Here is a 17,216-nt window from a genome sequence, read left to right as displayed (position 1 = left end):
CTCACGAAAAATATTGACTGGAGAAAATTTGCAGAAATAATATCTGAAGCACTTGTTTCAATGCATGAACTTCCTCCACTTGAAGAGTATAATTTTATATCGAGTTTGATTTACGAAAGCGCACTTCAAGCTCAAAAGAAACGTGTTCCTGCTACCACTTTCCGACGTCGTCCTCCATCACTTTGGTGGGACAAGGAGTGTTCAAAGGTCTACCTTGAAAAATCATCCGCTTTCAAAAAATTCCGGAAAACTGGACTAGTGGAATGGTTTCGAAAGCACCAAGCTCTAGAAGCCAAACTAAAAGGTCTGATTAAAGCAAAAAAGCGTGGATATTGGCGAAAGTTCGTCAATGGTTTGTCAAGGGAGACCGCTATGAGCACTCTTTGGAATACGGCTAGGAAAATGCGTGGCTGGAACCATACAAATGAAAGTGAGGAATACTCTGACCGTTGGATTTTCAAATTTGCAAGAAAGGTTTGTCCCGATTCCGTTCCTGCACAAAGCGTCGTACGCGACATTCCGCTCCAATGCGACTATGAGAATTTTTCGATGGTGGAATTCTCAATTGCCCTTCTCTCATTTAACAATTCAGCTCCGGGGTCGGACAAGATTAAATTCAACTTGTTGAAGAATCTTCCCGACTTGGCAAAACAGCGTTTGCTGAACTTGTTCAACAAGTTTCTGGAACTGAATATTGTCCCGCATGACTGGAGACAAGTGAGAGTGATAGCCATACGGAAACCCAACAAGCCGGCTTGCGATCACAACTCGTATAGGCCGATTGCAATGTTATCCTGTATTCGTAAATTGTTAGAGAAAATGATTCTACTTCGTTTGGACAAGTGGGTTGAAGCGAACAGTTTGCTGTCAAATACGCAGTTTGGCTTCCGCCGAGGTAAAGGGACAAATGATTGTCTCGCGCTGCTATCTTCTGAAATCCAAATCGCATTTGCTCGCAAAGAACAAATGGCTTCCGTTTTTCTCGATATAAAAGGGCCATTTGATTCAGTTTCCATGGAAATTCTCTCAGAGAAACTTCATTATCGTGGACTTTCACCAATTCTGAATAATTTCCTGTACAATTTACTGTCAGAAAAGCACATGTTTTTCAATCATGGCAGCTTGAAATCTTCTCGATACAGTTTTATGGGCCTACCACAAGGCTCCTGCCTAAGCCCCCTCTTGTACAGTTTTTACGTCAATGATATAGATGATTGTCTAACTAGAGACAACTTGCAGACGATGGAGTTATTTCCATCACGGGTACTAATCCAGCCGTTCTTCAAAAATCCTTGCAAGATACCTTGAACAATCTGTTCACGTGGGCTCTCAAGCTGGGTATCGAATTCTCTACGGAGAAAACCGAAATGGTCGTTTTTTCTAGGAAGCACGAACCCGCCCAATTCCAGCTTCACCTAACCGGCAAAACGATCAAGCACTCGATGTTTTTCAAATACCTTGGAGTATATTTTGACTCTAAATGTACCTGGGGAATACACATTGCGTATTTGAAAGAGAAATGCCAGCAAAGAATCAATTTTCTCCAAACAATAACCGGAACATGGTGGGGTGCCCATCCAGGAGACCTCATTCAGTTATACAAAACAACGATATTATCAGTGTTAGAATATGGCAGTTTTTGCTTCCGATCAGCTGCCAGGATTCATATTCTCAAGCTGGAGATAATACAATATCGTTGCTTGCGTATAGCCATGGGGTGTTTGCATTCGACACATACGATGAGTCTCGAAGTTTTGGCAGGAGTACCCCCGCTTACTCTTCGGTTCACAGAATTATCCTACAGATTTTTCATCCGTTGCAAGATCATGAATCCATTGGTGATTTATAACTTCGAAAATCTACTCCAACTGATTCCTCAGTCAAGTTTTATGTCTTTATACCATGAGTACCTTACCCACGACGTGCACCCTTCACCAGGCATCTCCAACCAAGTTTGCTTCCCATACTTTTGCAATTCCTCTGTCATTTTTGATCTGTCCATGCGACAAAAAATCCATGGAATCCAAGATCATCTACGCTCAGATTCTATTCCGCCGATATTTTCGGCAGAATATGGGGGCATAGTTAGATCTGATAAAATGTTCTTTACTTTTATAAACGGGTCCACTGGCTTTGGCATCTTCAATGAAAATTCCAGTGCCTCTTTCAAACTCAAAGATCCTTGTTCCGTGTATGTTGCTGAACTGGGTGCGATATACTACGCACTGGAGATCATTGAAACATTGCCCATCGACCACTATTTTATTTTTTCAGACAGTCTCAGCTCATTAGAGGCAATCCGCTCAATGAAGGTTGATAAACGCTCATCTTATTTCCTAACAAGAATAAGACGACTATTGAGTGTTTTGGTCGAAAAATCATTGCTCATTGCTCTATTCCAGGGAATGAGAAAGCGGACTCGCTAGCTAAGGTGGGCGCTTTAGAAGGCACTCTTTTTGAAAGGCAAATTGCTTATAACGAATTTTTCCACATTCCTCGTCAGTATACGCTCGTAAGTTGGCAGCGCATGTGGAGTGGAGATGAGTTCGGTCGTTGGTTACACACGATTATCCCTAAGGTCTCGACGAGTGCATGGTTCAAGGGATTGAATGTAGGTCGTGATTTCATTCGCGTGATATCTCGGCTTATGTCCAATCACTACAACCTAAACGCGCATCTCTATCGCATTGGGCTCGCAGCAATCAATCTTTGTGATTGTGGCGATGGCTACCACGACATCGAGCATGTTGTCTGGTCGTGTATCCGGTTCCATTCTGCTCGCTCTCAGCTCTCTAGAGCACTGAGAGCACAAGGCAGACAAACGGATATCCCCGTCCGGGATATCTTAGGTAGCCGTGATCCTGATCTTCTGCTTCATCTATACCTGTTCCTCAGAAACGCCGATGTCAACGTTTAATGAAGTTTCCTTCGTTGTGTCCCCGTTTCATATCCCTCCTATCCGATCGATAAACTTTTACTTAGTCGCGGCAATACATACACACACTCTTTACAGATGCACGGGCCGAAGGTTGTGCAGTCCACTGATCATTCAACAAGAGCCAAAGGTTGTACCGCTCATGACAACTCTACACGAACTGATGATTGCGCCGGCTAGTGACCATTCTATCCTGGATTCCTCGAGTCGAGAAAGACGCACCACGCTAGATATGAGGTACAGACTAGGGGGGCGTTGCTGATTAATGGTCAGCTGCATCCCAATAGGAAGTATCCCGTGTCGGGCACACGTACAGAGCATTGGAGACAGCAACATCCCGATTACGAAAACACTTGTAATACTAACCTCGAGCCAACCGCGAGTAATCGGTTACATATTACTAACATAGATAATAAGAAAAATTGTATTGAACTCCCGGCACCGTGAGGCTAACGCCATATGAGCCTTTATAAAAATATATATTTTGGAAAAAAAACATGAGGGGGAAGGGGGTTTGTCTTACGTCACTTATTGTTACATAAAGCGAAAATGGAATCCAAAACCCGCATTTTAGCGTTACGTTATTTGAGCAAATCTAATCAACCTTATTAACCAGCTTTCATTTTATTCCTATAACGTTTATATAGGATCTTTCCATATAGAGATATTTTGAATGAATAATTGAATAAACAATGATTGCAAATTGAAAGGTAGTTTTAAAAATTCAAATAAATTCTGTACGAGCGCAATTTGTTGCTATGACGAAAACAAATTTATTTAATTTTTTTGTGTAAATTTTAAAAATGTGTTTCAGAAAATCATCTGTGATTTTACAAATATTACAGTAAGTTATAATGTTAGCATGAAATTTTATAGCGTATTGTATCCCCAAAATACCTGTGAACGTTTCATTTTGATACATTCAGTCGTTTTTTAGTCAATCGATCAAAGTCTGGAGTAAAATAAGGGAGCAAATTTAACGCACATTGTACCAAAAGTTCAAAATGCTATGAGTACTCTCAGAATGAACGATTCGAAACTTTCGTTTTCATGCGTTCGTAGGTATGGGGGTGTGTTCAAAGATCATACAGAAACTTTACAGGGATCAATTGAAAGCTGATAAGGTTAAATAGACTTACTAATGACTTAGTGGAAAAAAATTGTGTTAGTCCACAAATTTTTTGAAAAAAAAACAGAAAGGAATAGATTTTTTCACTTGAGGAAACTCGTCGTCTCCAATAGGCTTGGAACTGACAACTTTCCACTGTTATTCTTGAAAAAATGTCGAACCCTTTCAGAAATCGTTGCCTGGGGTATTTCTCACTGCAGAGCAGCTTATCGAAATTTGTTTGATGTATATGCTATTGAAACCTGGATTCCAACACTAATAACTACACATACCAATGTAAAAGGTTAAAAGACATACTGAGCGTCGTTCTTTATGTCTTAGACACTATCTAATTCAATAATATCTAATTCAAAATATCAAAAGTTTCATGCAGACAGAATTTATTTGACGTAGAACTACATTAAGGATGGCAAATCAGAAAACAGGTCACGTTAATGTGAAATAAAGTTAATGTTAATAACTATTTTTGCAGCGAACGGATTTTGGCGATTTAAATACAAAACGAATTGGAAATTCCCTAAGATTTGTTTGTTATTGTATAAATTACAATCCCCTGGTGTGTAATTGGTTTAAATTGAAGAAGAGTAGAAGCATTTCTATTTTCCCATACATTTGTTCTGCTCATTTGTGAGCGTTCCTACCCATGCCGCCAATAACGAGCAACTTATCGGCGATCAACGGAGGGGAATAATTTAAAGTCTTCCTGAACAACGAAATATATGCCTAAAGCCTAATTATTGGATCACGCTGAGGCAAACATTCAGTATCGTTCTAGATTCGAAACAATGAACATCGCTTATTCTTCCTTGTTTTGCATCATAATTGTTTCGGCTTGCTTTACTGGCGACGTTCCTGAGGTTCCCCTACGAGAGGTAGGTACTGTAGGGAAATCAACAAGGACTTCATCATCGGATGTGATGCCAACGCTCATCACACTATGTGGGCAAGTACTGGCATTAACAGTCGAAGTGAGTGTTTTTTTAGAATTTCTCTCGTAAAACAACATAGATATCGCTGACAAAGGAAATGAACCAACATTCATAAACGCTATCAGACAAGAAGTCTTAGACCTAACGCTGTGCAGTCCGGTTATTTCAGGTCTTAAACTTTACACAATCTTAGGGTATCACAAATGGTCTGAGCTTAAATCCCGCAAAAACAACAATTATTCCTTTCACCTAAAAGAAAAAACTGCATCTGCTGTTTTTACTTCTTGGGGGAGAGGAAATAAAAAGCAACGCTTCAGTCTAGGTGTTATCTTAGATGCTAAACTAAACTGGAACGCGCACTTAGATTCAATAATCAGCAAGGCCAACTCAGCCCTATGGGCATGCTCTAAAATGACATGGACATGGGGCCTTAAGCCAAAAATGGTTATGTGAGTCTACACTTCAATTGCGCGGCCTAGGACAACCTGTGCCTCACTTGAATGGTGGCCAAAGACTAAGGAGACTGTAGCTACAAGAAAGTTAAAAAAAACTCAAACGACTAACATGCGGTGCAATTACTGGAGCAATGCGAAGCACTCCCTCAAAGGCATTGGAAGCTATCCTTCACCTGGTACCTTTGAACCAATATGTTCAGCTAGAGGCTAAAAAAGCGCTCTAAAGCTTGAAACATGGAAAAATATACTAGACTGGGAAAAAACTGGTCCAATGAGCATCTTGAATCTCTTACACATTGGACCAGCCTCAGAGATGAACAGTGATTGAATGGATCCTAGGACTAATTATGACATTCCATACAGAGTGATCGAACATTCTCGTTCAGTATGGGATGAAGGTAGTCCCAACGTCCGTAATGGTTCAATTTTATTCTACACTGATGGGTCGAAAATGGAAATCAGAACAGGTGCCGGAGTGTATGATCCCAGAACAAAAATCTTTGTGGCTATGGGAAACTGGCCAACAGTTTTTCACGCAGAAATAGCTGCAATAATAGAATGTTTAAATGTCTGCCTCAAAAGGAAATATAGACATGCTAAGATCTGCATATTCTCAGACAGTCAAGCGGCACGTAAGGCCTAAATGCTTTTAAATGCTCTTCAAAAATTGTCTGGGAATGCATTTCCCTTTTACGGCAATTAAGTCAGCTAAGTTCGGTACAACTGGCCATTGGAGTATAGAGGGCAACGAGCGAGCAGATGAACTTGCCAGGAACGGCTCAAACTCACCATTCACTGGCCCGGAACCATTCTGTGGACTTCTGACTGTGTGTTGAAAAGTGAGCTGAAGAAATGGGAAGACCGGGAAGTGACAGCGAATTGGATGGCTGCAAAACTTAAACAGGCAAAAAAATTATGACGCCGAGTATTAAAATTACTCAACAACTGCTGAGCCTTAATAAGAAAGACTTCAGCACATTCACTGGTCTTGTAACAGGACACTGTCTGTGTAAATACCATCTTGAAAACATAGGTTTAACACAAGATGATGTATGTCGCTTTTGTAACGCCAAAAGCGAAACCTCGGAACATTTGCTCTGTAACTGCGGAGCTCTAACAAGACGCAGACTTCCACACCTTAATAAAGCTAATCTGGAGCCAAAGGAAATTTGGTCTGCGTAGCCGATCAGAATTTTAAATTTTATCAAACTAATTATTCCACATAGGCAACTATCTCGCTATAGCTTTCAGTCTGCTCCTTCATCAATAAGCAGTAGATAAGCTTGAAGTGTAGTATAAGAAAGGGTTATACCACAATAGTTCAAAATAATGGACGTAGTGGTTCACACCCAACAGGGGAAAAAATCACCTAATATTTTGATGCTATGATTAACGATTGTTTCGTGCTGCAAATTATGCAGCTGCGATAATAAATATAAACAAATAGGGAGGTAGCGGAAGAGGAATATTTGCGCTTGGGTATGAATAATGAATCTCTGCTGAGTCAAATATTCAGAATTTTTCTAAATATATTCGAAACTTGTCATCGTTTGTTTTCCGTCATCATAAGGGCTTGGTTGGTGCCTTTGACATTGCATCAATGCATCGAACTGACGCTATGGCGAAGCAGACGTTAAAGTTAATTATTTTTTGAGGATAATCCACATAATTAATTGAGGACATAGATAATCGTGAAAGTCGTATTGGAATGCTATGAGTTATTTGGGCTCGCGTGTCAGTTGTAAAACTGCATTCAACTAGGATTGCATTTGCGCTAATCTTGATCATAATGAAACAATGCTACTCTTTTCGAGGTTATTGAGATTAATAGACATAATTTATTTCGTTCCGTTTATTTTCGATTGGGTTTCGCTTGTCAATAGCAAAATTTTCTCCACTAGGGATAACAGCTTAACAGGATAGGGTAACTTATAGAAATACAGCGTAGTTCTACGTCAACAATGAGGTCTTGGTCTTGGACACAACCTCCTATAATTTTTATGATAATATGGGATTCTTGCCTATAATCTTCGGTCCTCATTGATTTTTTTTTGTGCTATAAACCGAAAAATATGTTACCAAAACACATAATTCACACAATAAAAATAGGAGAGTGGTGTCCAACACGCGACCATATTGCGACCATCGACGAGAGCACTCATCATAAACACTTGAGGATAAACTCTTTAGTATAGCAAATTTCACCTTCAGTTTTCTGCCGAAGAACACAGCTCAGTTATTGGTGCCTCTGATCGTACGGTGTCCGTTTTTCGCCCAATGTTTTAAATAAATTTGACACAATTACCAAGTGATGGCTCCACTCGGATCATAAAAATTAACACAGACCCGGTCCGATCAAATACACAACATAACACCCGAAGCGTGGATATGATTCCGAACCGACGATCCAGGAGGACCCCTTGTTGTTATATTCTTTGAATTACTGTAATGACTCCATTTTTCATTACCCGCATCAATGCGTTGAAGAAAAGTACTCTAATTTGCTATTTTTTTCTTGACATAACCAAAACCTAAAATAAATATAAAGTTGCGTACAACAAAAAGAAGTTTCAAGGGACCATGTCGGACGGATACGATGGTTGGGGTATTGTATTTTTATTTCAAATATCACCATTATTTCAACCATACTCCGGTAGAAAATTTGACGAATTCTCACATTAATTGTAACATATTCCCTCTAGTAAGAATCGCTCAGATAGCAGTGAAACGTTGTGGGTGTAAAGACATGGGTCATTTAAGCAACTTTGCAAAAATTCATGTCAAAGGATGAAATATAGGAAATTGTTTAAATTTTTACGAAAAATGCCAAATTTTTTTTGAAAAACAATTATTTTAAAAATTAAAATTCATTTTTCGCAAAAACGTTTTTTTTAAATTCCCAAAAATATTGTCAACAAGTCGTCCATACATCGGAAGATGGGCACTTTTACAGGGAAAAAGTTTTTCTAACAATAACTTTCTAACAATAGCTGCGGGGGAATATAGTTTGCCCAGAAGAACATTGGCCAAATATGTGCAGAAGTTAGGCCGTTTTAAAACTGTGTTTTCTGAACAACAGGAAGAGTAACTCGTGAGTCACATCCTTAATATGCAGAAGTTATTTTATGGGCTGACAACACACGACATCCCGAACCTAGGGTATAAAATCGCAGAGTGAAATAGTTTAGATCACTCTTTCGACAAAACATCCAAATTGGCCGGAGAAGATTGGCTTGCCGGTTTTCGTGAACGCCACCAGAATTTGAGTTTGCGTTCTTTGGAACCACCGTGAATTTCACAGTGTTTTTTGACGTAGGACTACGTCTTACAGGGTGCCAAATCAGAAAACAGGTCATGATTTTATGAAATAAAATTAACGTTAATAACTATTTTCGGTGCGAACGGATTTTAACGATTTGCATACCAATCGAATCGGATATTTTCTAAGATTTGTTTTATATGCTATACATTACAATCCAATAGTCTGTATATGGTTTAAATTGATGAAAATTGGAAGCTTTTCCTTTTCCCCATACATTTGTTCTGTTCGTTTGCGTGCTTTCCCGAACAGAACTGCCAATAACGGACAACTTATGCAGCCGCTAGGATAGAAACAACGAGGGAGGATAGCGAAAAGAGAATTCTTGCGAAGTAAACTCCACCCTTGCATAGTAAGTAAGCTGTCGCTAGCGTAAAAGTATTGCATCTCCTCTGAGGAAAATTCTCAGAATCTTTCTGTGCCCAAAACAACGAAAGTCGCTTATTCTCGCTCGTTTTGTGTTTTATGTTTCCCCTCGAGCTGTGAACGCTGGCGAATATTTCGTGTGCATCGGCTCTGTTCTGATGCAACAAGCTCCTACCTTTGTTGACGGCTTTGACCGAGAGTCATGAAACGATTTTTCATAAGCGGTCATTCTCGCGATGTTTAATTTTTATCGCTGTAACTGTGTGCATCTGTCGCGTGTGTGATGCTTGTTAAATGGCGGTGCACGGAAGATGCCTCTCGTTATACACTCAGTGCAATACGTGCATTGATATAAAGAAACAAATTGCTACATATGACCAATTAGTGTATTGTCCTTGCAAAGGCAAGAAATAATCGTTGCTTCTCGAAATGATTTTACAAAACCACGCAAGCCATTAAACCTTTTCAGGGTCCCCGGAGCTTTTTACTAAAGAGATATTTATGAAATTTCGACGAATTCGCAAATAATATCCGAAATGAGAAACCAACAAATTCAAAAAAAAAAGATTGCGTAGTCCTACGTTCTATGCGGTCGTATCTCGGATACAGCCCCTCGAATTTTTTCATCAAAAATTATATTTTTATGAGATTGGCACTCTTGCCCAGTACTGAAAAAAATACAAGCCAAAAACATAATGGAATATGAGTAATTTCTGTCTGAAGACTCCTGAAAAAAATTATGTTTTGTTCCTTACATTTTTGTGTGTTAATTCTCACGTTTGACATGTTCTTGACATGTTTACAAATAGAGAAAAGTTAGCAGAGCATGTAAATTGCGATAATTTATACATAAAAGTGTTACGAATTAAACATTAATAGTATTTTTTCAAAGAAAAAAATGAAAAGGTTGTTGTTCGAAAAACTTTTTTCATGTAAATGTGCACATCGTCCGATATATGGAAAACTTGTTGGAAATTTTAAGGTCTATTTATATCTATTTTTTTTTTTAGAATTTTAAAAGCATATGTTTTCGAGAAAAATGAATTTTAGTTTTCAAAATATTTTTTTTCCAAAAAATTATTTGATAATTTTTAATGAAAACCTATGTAATAAAGTAAAAAGTTGAGAAAATTCAAATTGAAAAAAAACTATCAGACCTACAAAATTTTAGTCAAAGAATGGAATGTCGGAAATTATTTTGGTTTTCATGAAAAATTATCAAAAAAATTTTGGAAAAAAATATCATTGAAAAACAAAATATTTTGAAAATTAAAATTCATTTTTCTCGAAAACATATGCTTTCAAAATTCTGACAGAAATAGATATAAATAGCCCTTAAATTTTTCAACAAGTTTTCCATACATTGTACGATGGGCACTTTTACAGGGAAAAAGTTTTCCTAAGTTTTCACAACATTTTTTCTTTGAAAAAATGCTAATCATGTTGAATTCGTAACATTTTTATGTATAAATTATCACATTTTAAATGTTCTGCTATCTTTTCTCTATTTAGAAACATTTCAAGAACATGTCAAACGTGAGAATTTACACACAAAAATGTTACGAGCAAAACATAATTTTTTTCAGGAGTCTTCATACAAAAATGACATATATTCCAAAAACTATAACAGATAGAAAGTTGATGTCTTCAACAAAAGTTTATATTTTGACAAGATCTAAAACTTTATCGAATACACTATATCGCTATCTTGACTTTAAACAAAATTAGGATAAGTTGTGTTTTTTTCAAAGAAAAAATGAAAAAGTTGTTATTAGAAAAACTTTTTCCCTGTAAAGGTGCCCATCTTCCGATGTATGAACGACTTGTTGGAAATTGTAAGGGCTATTCATATATATATATATATATATATATATATATATATATATATATATATATATATATATATATATATATATATATATATATATATATATATATATATATATATATATATATATATATATATTTGGGAATTTTAAAAAATACGTTTTTGAGAAAAATGAATTTTAATTTTTCAAAAAATTTTTTGTCAACAATTTTTTGTCAATTTTTTTCCAATTTTTTTTGTGAAAATTTAAACAATTTGCTATATTTTATCCTTTGACATGAATTTTGTAGGTATTATAGTTTTTAAGTTATAAATTTTTGTAAAAAAATAAGAAAAAAACTGTTTTTTTCCAAAAAGATAGTCTAATTGTTTTTCGAATATTTCAAATATGCAAAGTTGCTTAAATGACCGATGTCTTTACACCCACAACGTTTCACTACTTTTGAGATGGTGCAGCCAACTCCTAAGACGAGTTAGCATGAAATTCGTCTATGCTGAAGAATTTGGAACAGTCCAAACAATTTGAAAGTTATATGTACGTTTGAAATTTCAAGGAATATGATCTGTAGTGGAGAATGTTTAACATTTTGTGTTCTATCTGATGAATCTCATAACTCATAAAACATCTCATAACATATTTGACAGCATCTATTCTCGGGAGTTGTGAGCATTCATTGAGCAGGTCATTACATCAACACATTCCGCTCAAAACTCTGAAGAACTTTAGGTTATACTGTATAACTTATACACTTGCCAATTTGACACTCTTCGGTAGCACTACCCTACAGATTTCGAGCGTAGCTCTTTCCTCTCAATATCGACATTTGAACCAGCATCAGCTATTCGAGAAATGCTGTTACAACTCTTGTTCCCTTCCCTCACCCTGGCAGCTTGAGGTTCGTGCGTTTCCTCGGCGGATTGTCGAGATCCGCTCGTTCCCATAATGTAAGCGTGGTTACATGCTTGTTGCATGTTAACGTTCTTCTGGCGCGTGAAAAAATATGTCGATATTTTTTAATTTCTTCCAGTTCTTCGCCTGACTGCCTGGCTGGAGCTCAATGGGAAGCTGCGAGGGAATGCTCCGCAAATGCACAATCAATGCGAATTTGCCAGCTTCGAAGACAGTCGCTGCTGTTCGAAGGGGCAATAATTAAAATTCCACGGGCGTTCGTTCGCTACATGTGAAAATTACTGTCAAAATCATGCCAGTGTAAATTTGAACGAAATGTTTTATTAATAAGATGTATTCCCAAGGAGAGTATTCGTATAATTTATTAATGAAATGGTACTGGCTCCGGCGCACAATCGAACTCTCGCACGAAAATCAACATCCATTTTTGTGCTTGGTTGGGTGAGAAAAGTGTAATAATGACTTAAACATCGAGGCATGTTTGGAACGGTAACTGATAAAGAGGGAAATTTCCTGTTCCTTTCATAAGTTGAACGTATAAACGTGTAAAGATTGGTTGGGAACTAATACAGCTAACTCCAATCTGTGCGAATCGTTCTGCATTTCATTATCGCACAAAGTTTACAATTTGTTCATTTCGAATACATGATTTTATTTCAACACATTTGTTTTTGTTTTGTACTTCGAAAATACAACTTCGGACCCTCATAGGAATGCTTAATTAGGTTTAATTGTGCACGTAAAACATGATATTCATGTGTTTATCAATTCACCATCCATATATTTTTCGCTTGTTGAACTTTGCTCCATGCTCCATTTTTTTGCTTGCTCATTATCCCAACATTTTCCCGCTTAATTTAATTAACTAAATAGAATTGTTTCATTCGACAGCAACGTCACCTATTCCACGTTGCCCCGAGGGAGTTTCTACTCACTTTGCGTAGTCAGTCTTGCAGTAGATCTGCCGTTTCTTCAGAAAGCAGGAGGGTTGACGATCGAGAGGGGTGTGGCAAATGCAGCAGCGAAGGCATGCCGAGTGCCACGAGCAGCCGCCGACGTCCAACAGGTACTTGTCCGAAATGGGTTCACCGCAGGCCGTGCAGGAGCGGAGCTCTTTCTGAAACGAGGAAAACATGTAAATAAAAAAATCGCTGGAAATTGTGTTTTACCTGTACATATTATGATTTCGATTGCCAAATCTTATGTCCTGGCACAACAAAACGCCAAGCTATAAATATAAAAAAATGTCCCTGGCGCCGGTTTCAGTTCCGCGTGCGGTTTTCCGTTTCACCCAATTCATCCAAGTGTCTTTCACTCATCTAAAGTGAATGTCATGAAGTAGCCTGCGCATGCCCCGATCCAGGGTGTAAACGTAAACGTGGTTACATAACACATTCAGCCCTTGTTCACGCTCTGACAATGTAAACAGACACCTCGAAAATCGAATGACACATTGTGCAAACCCTCCCATTTCGGGTGTAAACCGTTTTGTATGATCAAAAAGCTACACTTCCATCTGCGGTTCAATTCCTACCAGCCCTCGGTCGGGACTCAATAGCAGCAGCCGCAGCAATGGCCATTCATCATTCGGTGGCCGGGATGCGATAGACACAGACAGGCGCTGCAGAACGGGGTCCTTGTTGCTGAAAGCGCTCCGGGAGGTCGAGTGTGCGTCGTCTCACCTCTCCAAATGTTGTATGGTAGACGAAGTGACTTCTATTGTACGTGCAACTTTTGAGCAAGATACATGCGTGAATAATGTAATTGAGTGCCTTCTCGGAGGGTTGGCTCATTGTGTACTTGGGTGCTTCATACCCAGCGATGTTCGGTGCTCAGGTGAAGGAGAGGAGACTCCAGGGAATGCTATTGTTGCACTTTTTCACATTCAGTTTCGCACTCGATGGATGAGGAAGACATGAAGGGATTTGAGAATATTTAATAGCTTTCTAATTTCCTGTACTGTTGAATTGGGAAAAAATTAGGATCGATTTTTTTTTTTTTTATTTAAATCGTTTATTTTTACAGGCTCAGTTACATAGGTTTAAAGGAGCCGAACTCCTTACTGTATTGTTACTAGTATATATACATTTTTCCTTAATTCTAATGTTAATAATATAGGAAACCGATTACTCGCGGTCAACTCGAGTTTAGAAGGGTGACATATTTTCTTCAGGAAAAGGAGGGGATATGAGGATATGTTGACATTGATCACACTCACACTCTCAATCACACTCTCAATCACACTCATCACACTCAATTCTTAAACCTATCTTATATCTAATATGTATTTACATTTCATCTTATTCTTAAGAAGGGATCCGATCTCTCACAAAGGAAAAGGAAAAGGAAAAACTAAGGGTATAAGGACAATCACACACGAAGATCGATAGCTTTAAGGAATACATATATTTGGGACATGTAATCAAGGTCTAACCGAGCCAACACGTCTCTCACCGGCACATTGGGCTGCCTTCCTCGGGCCCGAAGGGTGACTACTAAATTCGATCTGGCGACAAGATACAGCTCGCACGACCAAACAACGTGCTCGATGTCGTGGTAACCTTGGCCACAAACACAAAGATTGTTGTCGGCAAGATTAATACGAAAGAGTAGCGCATCTAACGAACAGTGATTGGACATGAGTCGGGAGAAGGTGCGAATAAAGTCCCGGCTCAAGTCCAGACTTTTGAACCATGGTTTGAGGCTAACCTTAGGGATAATCGAGTGGAGCCACCGGCCCAATTCATCTTCGTTCCATTTGCGTTGCCAGTTAACTATGGTATTTTTGCGGACTAAAGAATAAAATTCATTGAAGGCGATTTGACGCTGATAAATATCGCCTTCAATTGCACCTACCTTTGCTAATGAGTCAGCCCTCTCATTACCCAGAATTGAGCAATGTGAAGGGACCCAGACAAAGGTAATGACATAACAGCGTCTGGATAAAGCACTCAAAATTTCTCGTATTCTCTCAAGGAAGTACGGCGAGTGCTTTTCCGGCCTCACTGAACGGATAGCTTCGACAGAGCTAAGACTATCCGTTACAATGTAATAGTGTTCAACAGGTCGTGAGGCGACGCTGTCCAGCGCCCAGTGTATCGCTGCCAATTCAGCAATATACACTGAGCAAGGATTCTGAAGACTGTGTGAGGTGCTAAAAAATTCGTTGAACACTCCAAATCCTGTGGACTCATTCATAGAGGACCCATCAGTAAAGTACATATTATCACAATTGATATCCCCATACTTTGCATCGAAGATCGTTGGAACGATCCTCGATCGAAGATAATCTGATGTTCCATGGATATCCTGCTTCATGGACAGATCAAAATGCACAGAGGAATTGATGTAGTCAGGAAAACAAACACGGTTGGGAATATACGAAGAAGGATCAACCTGCATGGAGACGAATTCATGATATGAGCTCATGAATCCAGAATGAAAATTTAGCTCGATCAGCTGCTCAAAATTTCCGATCACCAATGGGTTCATAACCTTACACCGGATGAGGAACCGAAGAGATAATAAATTGAAGCGATCTTTTAGTGGGAGTAGGCCTGCCAAAACCTCGAGACTCATGGTATGCGTTGAGGGCATACATCCCAACGCGATACGGAGACAAAGATACTGAATTCGCTCGAGTTTAATGAGGTGTGTTTTGGCAGCTGATTGAAAACAGAAACTGCCATACTCCATCACTGAGAGAATAGTTGTTCGATACAACATTATAAGATCTTCGGGATGGGCTCCCCACCAGGTGCCGGTAATTGTACGGAGAAAGTTTATTCTTTGTTGACATTTTTTACTCAGATACCTAATATGGGCCCCCCAAGTACATTTAGAGTCGAACCAGACCCCAAGATACTTGAATGACATAGCATGAGTGATCGGTTTACCCAAAAGTTGAAGCTTTGGTTTTGCTGGTTTATGCTTCCTAGAAAAAACCACCATCTCTGTTTTCTCCGTGGAGAATTCGATCCCTAGCCCAATGGCCCAGGTTGAAAAATTGTTCAAAGTATCTTGTAAGGATTCTTGCAGGTCGGATTCGTTTGATCCTACGACAGACACCACTCCATCATCTGCAAGTTGTCTTAGGCTGCAATTTTGTGTAAGGCAATTGTCAATGTCGCTTACGTAGAAGTTGTACAAAAGGGGGCTTAAACATGAGCCCTGGGGGAGTCCCATGTAAGAGACCCGGCTTACTGTCGAATCTCCATGAGAAAAGTTCAAATGTTTCTCACAAAGCAAGTTATATAACATATTATTCAATAGAGGCGGCAGTCCCCGAGAGTGTAATTTGTCTGACAAAACCTCTATTGAAACAGAATCAAAGGCCCCCTTTATGTCCAAGAATACTGAAGCCATTTGTTTTTTTTCCGGCGTAAGCCATTTGAATTTCTGAAGAAAGCAACGCAAGACAATCATTCGTCCCCTTGCCCCTGCGGAACCCATATTGTGTATCTGAGAGTAGGCCATTCGTTTCAACCCATCGATCAAGGCGAAACAAGATAATTTTCTCCAACAATTTCCGTATACAAGACAGCATTGCTATTGGGCGGTACGAATTGAAGTCGGACGCGGGTTTTCCGGGTTTTTGAATAGCTATAACTCGTACTTGTCTCCAATCATCTGGAACAATATTATGCTCCAGAAACCGATTGAATAAATTCACAAAAAAATCTCCCTGATGTGGCGATGTTTCGCCACATCAGGGAGATTTTTCAGCAAGTTGAACTTAATTCTATCCGATCCCGGAGCAGAATTGTTACATGAAAGGAGAGCAAGAGAGAATTCTACCATCGAAAACTCGGAATCAAGATCGCACCTATCTTGTGGTATATCTCGAATAATTCTTTGCACTGGAGCGGAATCGGGACAAACCTTTCGTGCAAAATTAAAAATCCATCGATGTGAATATTCCTCGCTTGCATTGGATGAAGAGCGATTTCTCATGTTTCGAGACACATTCCATAATTTTTTCATTGACGTTTCTCGTGACAAACCTCCCACGAAATTTCGCCAATAAGCACGTTTTTTCCCTTTGATCAAGTTTTTAAATTGATTTTCAAGGTCCAAATACTTCTGAAAATTTTCAGGGGTTCCACGTTTCCGAAAAGCTTTAAATGCATTCGATTTATCTCCATAAAGCTTGGAACACTGGCCATCCCACCATGGATTGGGAGGCCTTCGACGAATAGTGGAACCTGGGATGGGTTTCGTTTGAGCGCGAACCGCGCTGTCATAGATCAAACGAGAAATGAAGTTATACTCCTCCAATGGAGGCAAACCATCTCTGGAATTGATGGCTAGAGCAATCGCGTCCGCATATTTTTTCCAGTCAATGT

The 17,216-nt window shown here is 38.9% G+C and overlaps 1 protein-coding gene across 2 annotated transcripts in view; it reads right to left on the bottom strand.

Moving 5' to 3' along the window:
* The window catches only part of LOC129769850 (LIM/homeobox protein Awh-like), a 108,395-nt gene that overhangs the window by 25,139 nt on the left and 66,040 nt on the right, over positions 1-17,216 (bottom strand). For both annotated transcript variants that reach the window (XM_055772346.1, XM_055772345.1), the window contains exon 2: positions 12,807-12,988. In XM_055772346.1, the coding sequence (XP_055628321.1) occupies positions 12,807-12,988 (182 nt within the window). The remainder of the gene's footprint in view (positions 1-12,806; positions 12,989-17,216) is intronic.

This window comes from Toxorhynchites rutilus, chromosome 2 (genome assembly GCF_029784135.1).
Source record: "Toxorhynchites rutilus septentrionalis strain SRP chromosome 2, ASM2978413v1, whole genome shotgun sequence".
In the NCBI taxonomy this organism is placed as follows: domain Eukaryota; kingdom Metazoa; phylum Arthropoda; class Insecta; order Diptera; family Culicidae; genus Toxorhynchites; species Toxorhynchites rutilus.
The sequence above is the reverse complement of the archived record's forward strand: the minus strand, read 5'-3'. Positions and strand labels throughout refer to the sequence as shown.